The sequence below is a fragment of the Strigops habroptila genome, chromosome 1, assembly GCF_004027225.2.
Source record: "Strigops habroptila isolate Jane chromosome 1, bStrHab1.2.pri, whole genome shotgun sequence".
Classification (NCBI taxonomy): domain Eukaryota; kingdom Metazoa; phylum Chordata; class Aves; order Psittaciformes; family Psittacidae; genus Strigops; species Strigops habroptila.
In genome coordinates, this window is record NC_044277.2 from 72,426,785 (window position 1) to 72,442,654 (window position 15,870).

Sequence of the window (15,870 nt, forward strand, 5' to 3'; positions counted from 1 at the left end):
GGATCTCATGAACAGCCTGTACCCCCATAGCCTGCAGCCTTGGGAAGGATCTTATCCCAGACTGTCTTTAGATCACTCATTTACATTACAATTCCTCGAAATATAATGACTGTCATTTAAATTGACAGGCAGGCTTTGCAGATTACTAGACAAAAAATTCTTACCTGGCGGCTTCTCCAGTAGAAGATCCAAAGATTTGCTGTAGTGGAGAACATCCTGCTTAAGTTAGAAATAACATTCTTCATCTGCCTTGCTGCCAGCACAGTATGAGTTTGCTCATTTGATGATGGTAGCAGAATGGGGCTTGAACACAGCTACTTCCACTTGGAAAGCAGGATAAATACTTCATTGCACCAGTTGACAACCTGTAGTCCCTGTCAACCAAGGTGTCAGATGGAGGCAGTGGGTGCAACACCAAGGGAAAAAGGAGAGAAGGAATGTCATCTTCACTGACCAAGGAGAGTGTTTGTTTGTGGCTTCAGTCACATCAACAAGAAAGTTTGTTTTGCATACAACAGTGTGCAGGTGTTGTTCCCTGTCACACCAACTATAAAATGATTTTGTAATGGAAAAAGTCTTTGTTTTCAGAGCTATAGGTCCAGGACCCTTGTCATGATACCATTTGTTTGTGGCTCTTCAGTCTTTTGCCTTTGATTTTTCTGCTAATTTATTCTCCCTTAAGGAGAAATAACCTCTGTGTTTTCAAACACTCTTCAAGCAAAGTCTAAATGATAACTAGAAAATGTTATGAACTAATTTTAATACCTACCTGGCATAAGACTGGCCATTTTAAGTTACTCCTAATAATACTGACTGGTAGCAAATGCTTGGGGAGAGAATAGCGGAGGAAGTGAACCTGTGTAGAGTGACCCCTCCAGGGACATATGCTTCCCACCTTCTGCCAATTGGCATTTCTGTGGCAATTTTTAATAGCTATTGGCTGCTCTGCTTTCTGTTACACTGTTACACTGATCCATTGTTAACCTTTTTTATCTTCTTGGTCTTCCCAACACTTTCTCATAATGAATTTCATAACTTGATAAAATGTCCTGTGGAAGTGTCTATCATCTTGTTGCTGTTATACTTCCTGCTTGCTACTTTCATTGAGTGGCACTTGCAGAACACTGTCAAGCCATCTTGGCAGTGTAAGCAAAGTTCTTCCTTACCCTTCTTCCACAGAGAAGTAATACAAGTAATTTCTCTGTTTGCTATTGACTTTTTCTAATTTGCAGGTAATACCGTGTCTCTTCTTTTAATATCTCATTATTTTAACAATGCTAAAGATAACAGCTGCTTATGAAAATGGTGGTCTTTCCATTTCCATTAAGCTGGCATTGGTACTCCTCTGTCCCCGGAGCAGATAACCAGAAAGTTCATCTAAACCAAAGAATGCTTTCCTACAAGCCTTTTTTTGTGAACCTGCTACCACTGGTCAGAGATATGCCTGTTCTGGTGTAAAAGCAGGAGGGGGGATGTGTGTCTCCGGTTGAATGGGAATGAAGAGACAGAGCTAGTATGTCATTACATGTTTTATAAGCCAACTTAATTCTCAGGTTCAACTAATACTTTTAGCTGCACAACTAGCATCCCTACCAAAAGAAGTAGGCCTTCCCTCAGCTACTCATTGTTCTATCACCTCATTTGTACTGGCACAGATTTTTACTGTAGGGTAAAAATCTGCGTTAAAAGTTAACTGTGGAAAAATGGTTGGGTTTCTGCCAGATCTATTTCCTGATCTGGTTTTACGGTGTGGCTGCAGCAATGCTTGTGACAAAAGAATGAGCACAGAATGGGAGTGAACAGCCAGATGTGAGGTGCAGAAAGTAGAACTGCTCTTTTTTTTTTTTTTTTTTTATGGTCATGCCAACACTGATCCCTGACACTGAGATCAAGTGATGCATTTCATTTTGCATGCATGCCATTACAGTTATTTGAAGATAGTATGGCAGCAGGCAGACAATATGTTGAGAATGGCAACTCTTGCGCCCTGCTCAGGCATTGCCCAGCAGAATGCAGATTGGTATGGGCTAGACTGTGTAAGGAGTATGCTCACGTGTAAACACTATTGAGCATTAAATCTCCCGTATGGCCCAGTTTGCATTACCAGTATCAGCATAGCCTGTGAATTCCTTTCTTACCAGTAACTAAAATTACAAATATCCCATTACTCTGAAGGCTAGGTGAATGTTTTTGGTTTTTTCCATGATTGATTATATTGTGTTTATCCACACTGAACTTCGTTGGCTGTTTTAGTGCCCAGATGTTTATAGCAACTTCCCTCAGCAATGAAAACTGTTTATTTGTAGTCTCTGTTCTGCTTTTTACTAAGCTTTTATTCTGTGAGAGGTTCCTTCTCTTCTTAGATAATGTAGTCTTTTCAAGAGCCTCTTACGAAAGAATGCAATGAAAACTTACTTCCAATGTCACTCCTATTCACCTGCCCATTGACTTCTTCATAACAGATGGAGGCATGTTTACAGAAGAGATGTCAGCTCTTCCCCATTGTATCAACTTTAGCAACTATGACTAAATAGCTCTTTTCCTTAGCCTTTTTTTTTTTTTTTTCCCAAAGTACCTTGCTCTATTTTTCCCAGGGCCAGCACAGTTCTTTTCCAAAGATTTGCATTATATCCTTACCATTTGTCATTTCACTAATGTTGTGGCTGTTTTGAATTAGCTGGCTCTCCACCATGAGTTTCAGACCAGCAGCTTCTCATTTTGGTTACTTTTGAGCTGATGACTTCTGGCTGATCAATTTATTAATGTGTTCTAAGGCATCTTCTGCTGATGCTTCAAGTTGAGATACTTTCTCAGACTTGCTATCTGCAAATAATGGCTGTGAGGTGGAATCTCCTTAGCTCCCTCACTTGAATGAAAACCTAGGCTTAATTTCTATGATCTTACCTGCTTTAGTGCTGCCTTTGCTGCCCCTTTGCTGAATGCCATAGCATTCAACTTCCCTGACTGTAGACACCTATCTTTACTTTCTATGTGACATTCTTTCAGTGAGGAGAATTAGTTCATTGCCTTACTTAGGCAAATATTGAAAACAGACCCCGGTGAGTGTCTCACTAGAATTTAAAAATATAGATAAATCCATCTCTATGCAGTCAATGAGACATGAATCAGTTCCTGTTGCACTTAACTACTTTTGCCCAAGAAGTTACCACTGATTGGAACCTGTGGGTAGCCTTATACCTTGCATGGTAGTCTCTTGTCCTGGCAGAAGCCAATTAATCTGTGGTCCCTGGAGGAATGCAGTGTCCTTCATGCCTCGTTGGCCGTTCCACTATGTTCACCTGCTGGGAAGTGGTGTCAAATAAAGCAGCATAAGGTGAGGAAGGAAAATTTTGTATCTCAAGGATATTGTGCCTGCAGGGCCATTCCGAGGTACTTTCATTCTGATATCTTGAAAAAGTTCTGGAGGTAACATGTAAAGTAGGAAACAGTCTTGGTTTTCATATGACTGTAAGGCTACAGAGATTAAACAGGATCTTTGATGGCCTTTATACTAAATTGGATAGATCATGCAAACAAAACAAAAAAAAAAACCAACCACAAACAGAATTTTAAGTAAGTTTTAATAAGGTACTGTAGGGGTTTTCTTGTTTAAAAGCCTGAATAGACATTTTGAAATATGGTATGTTGACTTTTTTAACTTCAAAACAAATTTTAGAATACATTCTGCTTGATTATTTCTGAGTTCTCTTTGCCATTTTTTGTGGCAGCCTACATTTCATGTAATAAATAAAAAAGCAGAAAATAAATTATCTGTTTAATGTTAGCTCTTAAAAAAGAAACATATCCTTTTGAAGACTTCAGCTTATCCAGGACCCTTTCTTTTCAATACAAAGTTGGTACAATAGATACCTAATTTCAGCAGGCATCCAGTTTACTTTTTTCTATTTATGCAAGTAATTTTGACATCCCAGATTTTGATTGGATTTTTTTTCTGCATGAATACAGGTGGTAGCAGTTGAATTTGTCATCTATGTGGGGAACTTTGATGTATAAATATGTAATATACATATAAAGCTGACATTCTAAAAACGTGACTGCATGTATTTTGCATCATGTAGTGAGTTTTGAAAAAAAAGCTCTTCATGACCTCCATTCTTATACAAGGGATAACTGCCATTTGATACAGGAATGATGCCAGAGAACAATAAAATCCTATTTCCAAGTTCCCACAGAAGCCTGTTCTCAGGTTCTCTGATCCTTCATGTTTGTCTTTGCACGCATTTAATTCTCTGCCCACTCTTCATTTGCTTACAATCTTCAAATATCCTTTACTTGTAATTACTTGAAAATATCCAACTTGTTTGCTTATTTGATATCTCAAGTCCAGATTTCTGGGATGCATCATGATCCTTTCTAAGGTGTGAAGTCTCATTTTACTTTCAGAAGAATGTTATCTTTATGTCAGAAGAGCCAAAATATTTCTTTTGCAGTGCATCTGAGGTCTACATTCTGTCCTTACTAGGATGTGTATCAGCACAAAAGAATTTGTCAATAAGGATTTCATGGTATGGATGACCTCTTCTGTTTTCATAGTTAATAGAACCCAGCCTTTATCAAGGCAAGCGATTTAAAGGCAACCTAAGTGTACTATGTTTTCATCTTGCAAGTTTTTGGTGGATACATTCTTTTGCTTCACCAATTTTTACCTTCATTGCTTTTTAAAAGCTTGCCAAATCATTTTGATACCATCTCGTTTCAACTTTCTACTCTATATTTGGCTGTGATCTCAACAAAACATGTATGAATCATTCTGAGCTGTGACAGCCACTGTCCAACCAGGACTACTCTCATTTTTTATGTGAATGCTTACTGACTGCTGTTAATACTAGCTAGCATTTTTAGATTTTTCCATAATGAGACTGTCATCATAATCATGTTCTCCTGGTTAATAACATAGTCTTCACTGAGGCTGCATGATAGTGTTAAACCATTGAACCACATTGAAATAGCTCTTGATTTATATCAGTTGAAATGAGATAGTCAGGCCAGTGGAAGCTTTGCTGTAATAACAATGCCATAGATTTTTTGATAAACCATTAACAATATTGAAAAGAAGTAGTGAGATGCAGAAATGCATTTTAACTCATTTTTCAACACAATTTTAATGAAACCAGACCTCAAAAAATACTGACATTCCAAGAATATTTTACATTTCCATGTAGTTCCAGTTATTTTTATTGCTGGGACATAAAAAATACGTATTATTTAAAAAAAAAAATAAAAATTATGAAAACTCTGGGACAAAAAGAAAAGAATAAAGTATTATAGAAAAGAGCATAAAAACAAATGGACAAAAAAAAATCCCAACAAAAAACAACAACAAAAACCAAAGCAAACTTAATAATGATTTGATAAACGTACGGCATATTATATCATAGAATAGTTAGGGTTGGAAAGGACCTTAAGATCATCGTAGTTCCAACCCCCCTGCCGTGGGCAGGGACACCTCACACTAAACCATGTCGCCCAAGTATCTGTCCAACCTGGCCTTGAACACCGCCAGGGATGGAGCATTCACACCTTCCTTGGGCAACCCATTCCAGTGCCTCACCACCCTCACAGTAAAGAACTTCTTCCTTATATCTAATCTAAACTTCCCCTGTTTAAGTTTGAAGCCATTACCCCTTGTCCTATCACTACAGTCCCTAAGGAAGAGTCCCTCCCCAGCATCCTTATAGACCCCCTTCTGGGGTCTGTAGACCCCAGTCTATAGACTGGAAGGCTTCTATGAGGTCTCCATGCAGCCTTCTCTTTTCCAGGCTGAACAGCCCCAACTCTCTCAGCCTGTCTTCATATGGGAGGTGCTCCAGCCCCCTTATCATCCTCATGGCCCTCCTCTGGACTCGCTCCAACAGTTCCATGTCCTTTTTATGTTGAGGACACCAGAAATGTACGCAGTACTCCAAGTGAGGTCTCACGAGAGCAGAGTAGAGGGGCAGGATCACCTCCTTCGACCTGCTGGTCACGATTCTTTTGATGCAGCCCAGGGTACGGTTGGCTTTCTGGCTTTCTGGGCTGCAAGCGCACACTGCTGGCTCATGTTCAGTTTCTCATCAACCAACACCCCCAAGTCCTTCTCTGCAGGGCTGCTCTGAATCTCTTCTCTGCCCAAGCTGTGCCTGGGATTGCCCCGACCCAGGTGTAGGACCTTGCACTTGGCTTGGTTAAACTTCATCAGGTTGGTATCGGCCCACCTCTCAAGCGTGTCAAGGTCCCTCTGGATGGCATCCCTTCCCTCCAGCGTATCAACCGAACCACACAGCTTGGTGTCGTCAGCAAACTTGCTGAGGGCGCACTCATCCCACTGTCCATGTCGCTGACAAAGATGTTGAACAAGATTGGTCCCAAAACCGATCCCTGAGGGACGCCACTCGTTACTGTTTTCCAACTGGACATCGAGCCATTTACCATAGCTCTTTGCGTGCAGCCATCCAGCTAGCTAGTTCTTGATCCACTGAGTGGTCCATCTGTCAAATTGATGTCTCTCCAATTTAGAGACAAGGATGCCATGCGGGACAGTGTCAAATGCTTTGCACAAGTCCAGGCAGATGACTTGTATATCAATACAATATATCAATAGGCTGTTTTTTCTTATGAGGATGAGTGTATGACATAAGTTCAAGTTGGTAAAAGCTAGGGTCTTCCTCAATTGCCCATTATTGTAAGTGAAATTCTATGCTTAAGAAATCATGTTAAGTTGCAAAACTGTAAACTGCTTCCATAACAGTATTTGATTTCTGGAATGAATTTCTACCAAAGCCTGAGAGTAAATAAATAAATATCTCGTCATTTAAGGCACCTTGCACTTCATTATTTTTCCCTGGGACTTTTTATGGGCCATTTTGTTGGGAGGGCCATATAGGTTTGATGAAATGTATGTCACATATTGCGTGCTTGGGGTTTGATTTCTGTGGTATCTGGAATTGTACTTGAGTGGCCAAATAACAGCCTTGTAGGGGTGGTGTACTGTGTTTATTTTGTCTCTTAAACCTGTACTCCAGCAGGACAAGATGCCTATTGTTTCTTTACCTCTGTGTCCTCTTGTAACAGAATGAATATTACTGTAGGTTAGACTTCCTATGGAAGAACAAGTTCAAAAAAGAGCGGGAGGAGATCGAAACCATGGAGAACCTAAATCGAGTGCTTCTGGAGAATGTGCTTCCAGCCCACGTAGCTGAACACTTCTTGGCAAGAAACCTGAAGAATGAGGTCAGCCATCTCTGTATATCCTCTGCTCTGTAAGAAAGCAACGTCTCATGGAAATACCACTTAATGCTGATTTGAACAGTAGGTCCATACAGCAAGATTATAGATTTACAGTCACTTTCATTCCCCCTTACCTATCTGAAAGTCTTGCTTTACAGCACTGAATGCACTTCAGTACCTTGAAGTAAAAAATGTGAGATTATCTTAAATGGCAGTGCACTTTGCCTTTTGAAGGAGGGTGAGAAAAGCATGAGGAGGAAGAACGGGATGGTTGACTTAACATAGATTTAAATTTAAATTATATGCATTCAGAAACTTCTTCCTTTGTGAATAAAGTGGAGTTGCTTCCAGGTTCTGAATTTTCTTCTTGTGACTGGAGATCTTGCTTACTGGAGTGAAATTTAACCTTTTCCCTTAAACTAAAGTGGCTCTGTTAATTCTGGGAAGAGGTTCTGTACACTGAATTACCTGTTTACTTGCAGCTCGTGGACCCAATCCAAGCAGCAGAAAAGTCAACCAAAAGTTCCCTGTTGACTTTGGTTGAAATTAGATCTGCTTCTAATATTGCTTTACAGTTTTAATAAAACAAAAAAGGTTAGAAAAATAAAAGCATTTAGTAGTTCTAGAGATCTTAAAAGCAATAGTTTGAATTACTTGTGCATACCAAGCAACTGTTCCAGAACTGACAAAAGAGGGGAGGGCAGCTTTAGGGATTAATTTTCGATCTCCTGAGTCAATAAGGATAAAGTCTTCCCTTTCACTGTGGTTTGCATTAAGCAGTACTAATCAGTACTTTGTATCAGTACTTTAGTGCTACCTGCAAATATTCATTTGGTAGCTAATATCAAATGAAAACTGCTGTGGGGTTCCTTTGAATCCAGTGAAGACCTTGGCTGGAAGCCAAGTTGGCACAGCTCCAGTTCTCAGTTCAGGCATTAAACACAGCAAACCATCAGGAGATTGCTTTCTCATTTATGTGCTATTCCATCTCAGCTCCCCAGCAGAGCAACACCATCTGCTCACCTTTGTATTGGCAACTGGATTTATACTGTCACTGCTCAAGATTCTTAGGTTGAAAATGAGCTTTAGTAAATTTAGTAAAGAACAGAAATTATAATGTGCTGAGCTCTCCTACCTATCATGTCAGCTGAAGTAAAAATGATTTCTCGTTATTTTAGTGGCATCCACTTAGAAAAAGAAAAAATAATAAAAATCTTGATTTTTTTTTTTTTTTTTTTTTTTTTCCTTGTTTTGTTTGTCTTCGAACACAGTTTTCAAAGAGGGAAGAACCTTTCAAATCCCTGGAAATGTTCAGGATTATAAGTATCTGTTGTGTCCTCAGATTTCTTTCAAAGTCAGCAAGGATGTGTTGACCCTTAAAGGACATTCTGTATGTGTGTATGTGTATATACCTAAGAATATGTTAAAACAGATCAAGCCTTTGGGGTTTTTTTTTTGTGGGGATATTTAGGTCAACAGACACTGAATTGAAATTTGTCCACATTTTCCTTAGTTGCAAACACTCATGTTGATATGATTTTATGTATATTTTCTATTTAAACCCAATTTTGAGATGAAAATTAATCTAATGGATGAATAGTCTACTTCAGAATACTACTTCTCTTAGAATTTTATGCATGCAGTTCAGTGGACAAAAGGGAAAATAAAGTGTGCTGCTGAAGAACAAGCAGCAAGGATGAAAGGGGAAAATATGAGTGGATGAATGCTAACTGAGAGTAATGGGACTGTGCTTTTAGATGACCAATAAAGGTCTTTTCATAACAGGATACACATTAACTAATGCTGATATGGGAAAAGCAAAGTTACTTCAGAGCAAACTGTAATAAAGGTTTGTTTGCTTTACCAGAACCTCCGGAACTGGGTTTCTGCTTATAGTCTGCATGCTGGGTACCAAACAGGGTGCTCCCCAGTTGACAGAGAGAAAGATAGGAACAAATATAAAACTAAAAGCAGGAAACGGAGCCAGGATTAAATATATCTGCACCTGGCTTATGCGGCTTTTTCATTTATGTTGTTAGCATCCAGATCCCCTATTAGTAAAAAGGGCTCAGGAGCTTTTGTGCTGCAAGCTAATTGTCAAGCACATTACTCAGCAAGAGGAATCCGGTTTCATTAGCTACAGAATAGAGCCAGCACCCTACTTCGCACAGAAATTCTGCCCCAGAGAAGCTGATCGCCATGCCCTTCCAAGAGGTATAACAAGAAGCATTTCCCTCCTACATTCCGAGGAGATCTCCAAGCACTGAAGAAGAAGAGAGGACAGTAATGAGAGCTAACCAACAGAAATTCAGATGTTATCAAAGGGAAAAAAAAAAAAAAAAAAGAAAAGGATTGACTGCAGAAGAAAGGATGATTTTATTTTCATTGAGAGAAGCAAAGCTGTTCCTTCCTGGAATGGTGTTGCATTTAATTTTCTGATGAAACATTTTGGAGAGTACTGTTTCAAGAGAAGTACTCAGGAAAATGAAGACACTCAATTGCCACAGTCTTTACTATTATGAATGATCAAAATAAACTAGCTGGGAAAGCCTACTTAAAATTCTCTGACATTTATTGTGACAGCCACAATTACTATTCATCTGGTTATAAACAGTGCCATTTGTTGTTGTTTCCATGCTGGTACTATGCTGTAGAGCATTAGCGGGGGTGGATATTGCCCCAGTATTAGAGAGAAAGGAAGAGAAATGGAGCACTGTTGCTGAGCTTCAGCATATGACAATTGTTTATATACAATCTGTTCATGTATTTTTGAGGTGGAGAAGAGGAAAGAGTGATACCTCTGGTTATAGAAAAATAGGATTTTTGTCTGTAATTCTGTCAGGCATGCAGCCCTTTCTTACAGGTTGGTTGTCTCCATACTGGGTGGACAGCCAACAGCCTAATGCACAGTCATCTTCCTGTGTCATGACAGCACTTCTGTTTGAAACTCTGCTTCTGTCTTTGCTCAGTCATAGATCTCTTCCTGATGACTGTGCACTGTGCAAGTTGCTATGATTTATTCTGGGCAACACTTCTGCTTTCAGGGAAGACAGCAAAGGCGTTTTCTAATAGCTAATTAGGTTTTTACATTTAGTATCTGTAAGATAGACCTTTTTTTCAGTGGCAATCATAATAAGACAGGAGTTGCCACCTATCAGCAGTCCAGTCAACTGCAAGGCCCTGGCAGTATTCAGTGTTAGATACTTCAGCAAAAGTTCAAGGAACAGCTGAAGGTTCATGTGCTATTCACCCTTATGTTTTTACCTGTAAATGTAAAGGTATGTTTTGCTTCCGCAGATGCTTCCTATGCACTTCCTAGTTATGCATTTTTCTAGTATTCATGTAAGCATTCAGGTGTTTAACCCTCTAAGCTCTTACATGTTGTTGAATAGCAATGAAATACACATTTATATATCTCTTATGTAAAATATTTTTCCTTATTCTACTTCTAAATGCCCTGTTTATCTTCTGGTTCCTATATTATGAGGTGGTAAAATGAAACCATCTTCTACTATCTCTGCTTCATATTATTCAGTAATATCATTTGCCTGCAGCTCTGCTAGTTGGTCTCCTTTTCCTGTAAGGGTTCAGTTGTACCTCCTAAAAGACCTGTATTCTTATGAGTTGAAGTTTATTCTCAAATAAACCTTTACATGGTGCTAGTTTCCGGGTACTATTTCAGACATGGCACTGTCCCAGAATCACTTCTGTGCCTAGATTTTGTCTTTTTCACAAACTTTACAACCAGTATCCCATCAGTAGTGTAATTCTGGCGCATTTTACATTCTCAGGATGCAAAATCAGCTGGATTCAATAAAGCAAATAAAGCTATCTCATGTTTATCTGGTAAATTAGACCAACTTTTTTTTTACCAATTAACAGAATCCCTAGGACAGAATTGTGTCTTAATATTATTAATTATAACTGTACTGTTAATTTGACTGGATTTAATTTATTGGATTTTTCAAGTTGGTAGGAATCTGAATTTTTTCTTTTTTTTTTTTTTAAGTATTTGTCAAAGATGTATATAACTTGTTTAATTTGTCAGGTAAAGTCTCAAAAGTATGTGTAATAACCCACGTTTTGAGTATTAATTATCTACATTCTGCTATAAATACTGTTGTATCATCTCCCTCCAGTCTTTTATGTAACATTGTATTACCGAGGCCCCATATTTGTGATGCAGTCCTCTTTTAATAAGCAGCACTGTGTTTGGCCTGAATTCCTTCACCCAAAATTGAAATTAAGTTACAAGAAAGCTGACTTGAGGAAATAGAAAGAAAGCTGAGTTAACCACAGAATGTAATCTCTCTACCTATTCTGCTAACGTGTCTATGAAAAGCACTCAGCACATCAGATCTTAACTTTTGACTGTATTTATAGGTAAATGTTACTGTAGCTTAAGCGTAGACATGCCTGAAGTACATAGATGCGAAGCAAAAGGCAGACTGCAAAAGCTAAGCATTTCAAGACTAAGCCTGTTAATCTTCTACTGCTCCACTTCACTAATCTCAAGCTCATTTGAGTATATCTGCAGCAAGTCTAGGTGCATACATACTCCAGACAGGTGCGAGTGTATGTCACTGCAGTGTTATAGAGTGGACCTGGTTTTAAGTGTGGGAGACTGTAGCAGAGAGAGGTCACTTTGGGCCTGAGCTTCTGAATTTCTTAGAGTCATCCTGTAGAGTTTCAGGAACTCCTCTTGAGTGCTTACATTAGGAAAAATTACCTCTTTAGTCTTTCTTCCATAACTGACTGAAAGAAGGAAACTCTATCTGAGGTGATTCTGCCCATCTGGCATTAAAGTGACTTCCCAGATATGCACATCTGCTGTACTGACAATATAGATACACATAGGATGGCCATGCTCTCAAATTAAGTACTTTAGTCAGGTATTCAATTAGGCTTCAGTTGCATAAATGCAGTTGACATCATCCAGCCAGAGGTGTTCCCTCTCCCCCCCATTTGATTACTTCATTATATGGATTAAATTTATTAACCGGGTGTTGATGGAGATGGATAAAATAGATGGCAGAAAAATATTATCACAATATTGGTTCTTTATGAAAGATTCTCTTGGCAGGAGGACACAGGGGATCCAGAACTCCTTTGAAGTTTAGTAGTGATCTGACTATGAGCTCATTGGCTTGGACATTTTGTTTAGTTGCTTTTCATTTGCACAATCAGGTCACATTAAAGCGACACTGATTTTGTATATATGGTTGTAAGCTGGATGTCAGGTACAACCAGCTCAGCTATCACAATATAAATAATAATGATGAATTGCAATGATATATTTGATGCCCACTGCCCAAAGGCATGGTGGAGCTTCACTGATGATCTGGTTATGGAATCCCTAGAGAACAAAGGAGCAGAAAAATCTAGTGAAAATCATCCATCTTCTCCAACTGAATGGGCGGTGGAGGGGGTGGTCATTTTTAGCACTAGAATCTTCCTATGGAGCAGAGGTGCTCTCATTTCAGTGGTCACGGAAGGCAGTGGAAAAGCTCACATAAATAAGTAAGTTCTAGCTCAGGTGACTTCTTTCCCTTTGCCTCAGCTCCTTGTTATAGAAAAGAAATGACAATTATTTTGTCCTATTAGAGATCTTGGGTTTTTTTGGTTAGGAACTATCAGTCAGGATTGTGTTGCATTATGCATTTGTAGTGCATTCAGTGCATTCAGTGCATTCAGATTTTGGTTCAGTTTTCTATTTATTACAATAACACAAACAGCTAATAATAAATTAGATATTCTTTTACAAAATATATTTTCAGACATACAAGCCAGACCAAATTCTTTCATAAGAAGCCTCAGAAATGGGTCCTATCTAATAAATTAGTGAACATTTTATGTTCACAGAATTAATGTTCAGGAGGAAAAAAAAGTAACTTTAAATCACTAAAATATTTTCAGCTGTATGTGTTGAATCTCTTTATACGCCATTTAAAATTAACAAATGTAACTAAATGCAAAAAATACCTAACCACCATCTTAAGGCATTCCAACCACTGCAACTCCTCCCTTTTCAGAACCAGGACACTGCATATTATTAATAAGGAAATTTTTATTTAGAACTGGGTATAACAGATTTTTTTTCTCTATTCTGTTTTCTTTTGGACAGGATCTGTATCATCAGTCATATGACTGTGTCTGTGTCATGTTTGCCTCTGTTCCGGATTTCAAAGAATTTTACACAGAATCTGATGTAAATAAGGAAGGCTTGGAATGTCTCAGGCTGCTAAATGAGATCATTGCTGACTTCGATGATGTATGTACTTCTAACAGCAATCAGCATATGGTTTTAATCTTAATAACTCAGGGTATGCAACAGTAAGCAAATGTACTTGAAAGAGAGAGCTGTCAGAAAAGAACTTCTGTGTGCCCAGTCACATGGAAATTACTTAACAGGGAGTATTAAAGGAAAAAGTATTAAAGGAAAAAGAGGTTGATGTAAGATAAATCAGATATTGAGCTGACATACTCAATTGCTTTTGATTCACTGTAATAAGAATCCTATGTGTATATCTGATGAAGAAATTTTTGCCCTTTAGCTGCAGTTCATGAGGCAGTCATATTACATGCCATATATTAACTACAGTTTCTAAATACTACTGCCTAAAGTCAGGTATGTAAATCTATGTACGTCCCCTAAAATGATACAGCTTTGTGTTATACCTGATCTGTCTCACTGTACAAAGCATTGATCAGTTGACTACATGAGCAAATCAAAGAATTGTATAAGTTTTAATATTCCATTCTCTGAAGTTACAAGCAAGTACAGAGTATGACTACAGATGGATTGTGAAAAGGGTGTAACTGTAAAGGTCTCACTGAGAACAGTATTTGTCTTAAAGACATTAAGATCATGTTATGACTCAGAGAGCACAGTCTGGATTTGTGGATATGCAGCTATAGAGGGTATTTTAGCAGCAAACCCATGTGGAGAACATTGGAATGTCCACAACAACCTGGGATATGAACTAAAATCCTTGGATTTTAGTCCTGTTGGAATTGACCATCCTGTTGGTGTGGAAGAGATGCTTACTTTTGGAAAACAGCTTAAATCTTAACTGTTGGCTCCCATGGTGACTCAGTTCCAATCTCAAATGAGTGCAAAGCCTACTAACTTTTCGAAGTTGTATGTACAATAACATGGAATTTATTAGTATTACTATAAATTTAGTCCCTTTATAATGAAAAGGGACTAAATTTGATTAAAATGAAATTTTAGCAGACAGACATTCCCTTCCCTTGGAGTCTGTAACCATTGTTTTATCCACCCTTAAGTCCTTTGTCCTGTATATATTTGTGAAGCCATTTGGGGTCTTTTAAGAGACCGTTCTAAGAATTGATGGTCTAAATGCTGTTAGCGTAACAATGCTGTTAGAGTAATAAGGCAGCTGATCTGAATAATGAATAACTATCCTTGTTTTACAGTTGTTGTCAAAGCCAAAGTTCAGTGGAGTTGAAAAGATAAAGACCATTGGGAGTACTTACATGGCAGCCACAGGATTGAGTGCCACACCCAACCAAGAACAGTGTCAGGTACAGGAAAAGGTTCCTGGTTAACAAAAACCATGTTCAAATGAAGGCTAAAATTCCATTCATTAAACTGCAGGTCATGTATAATGTTGTGGCCTAGGGGTTTTTTTTATTAGCATAGACTGTATTGCAGTGAACAAGTGTATGCTTTTGTTTAGTAGTCTCTCTGAATTATTGCTCTTCACATTGCAGTTTGAAAATGCCATCTCTGTATTTGCTAAGTCTAAACCAGGACTTCTGTTCTAAATACAATACAGCATTTTATTCCTACATGCTGCAGCAGAACTGAGTTTGTAGAGTATGAAAAACACTGCAAAAATGAGTATTTTCCATTGCAAGCTGGGAGGGCTGAGTAGCCGTACTAATCATACACTTGAGAACCTTCAGGCTCAGCACTGAGAACATGTTCCTTTGTTTCTAGTTTACTTAATAGGGTAGGATTGGGAACTGCAGTCAGTTGAAATGAAGTTCATATAACTTTTAAGCAAAAACCTTGCTTTTGCCATGATCTTTAGAGTACTATAGGTCAATGACAGAGACAGCAATTACGAATCAACACATTCTCTGCTTAGAATAACTGTGCTCTTGCCAAACTCATGTTCCTTCTAGACAGAGGCAATTAACACCTGAACTATAGACCCTAAGGACCCCGAGGACAAAAAAAAAAAAAAAAAAAAAAAAGGAAGCATAAGAATTCTAAATTAGTTCTGACATTTAATACAGGGAGGCGAAGAGGATGAACTAAATACAGAACTGCAGGCAAGATGAGAAGACAGAGGAGCTCCCGATCACAACTAAAACTAGCGTGTGCACAGGAAGAAATGTATCATTTCAGTTATTTCCACAAACTGTGAATCAAGAGATCCAAGTTTTAGTGTTCCTTTGGTGATTTAGTACACATTTGCAAAAGAAAGCCACCAGAACTCAGCAGCCTTCAGTCCAGATGCCCGACGATGCACAGATACCTCGGTACTTAGTGTGGCAGTGACTGACTGCTAGGCATACTGCTGGGAACTGCCCCCAGCTTCAAACAAACACCCAAGGAAGACTAAGTGCCTAAGGATGGGGTCTGAATACATCAACTGAACAGGAAACCAT

At 38.5% G+C, this 15,870-nt stretch overlaps 1 protein-coding gene across 3 annotated transcripts in view; it reads left to right on the top strand.

The window, feature by feature from the left end:
* The window catches only part of ADCY2 (adenylate cyclase 2), a 217,687-nt gene that overhangs the window by 192,994 nt on the left and 8,823 nt on the right, over positions 1-15,870 (top strand). For all 3 annotated transcript variants that reach the window (XM_030500578.1, XM_030500588.1, XM_030500594.1), the window contains 3 exons: positions 7,072-7,230; positions 13,352-13,498; positions 14,668-14,775. In XM_030500578.1, coding sequence (XP_030356438.1) covers positions 7,072-7,230; positions 13,352-13,498; positions 14,668-14,775 — 414 coding nt within the window. The remainder of the gene's footprint in view (positions 1-7,071; positions 7,231-13,351; positions 13,499-14,667; positions 14,776-15,870) is intronic.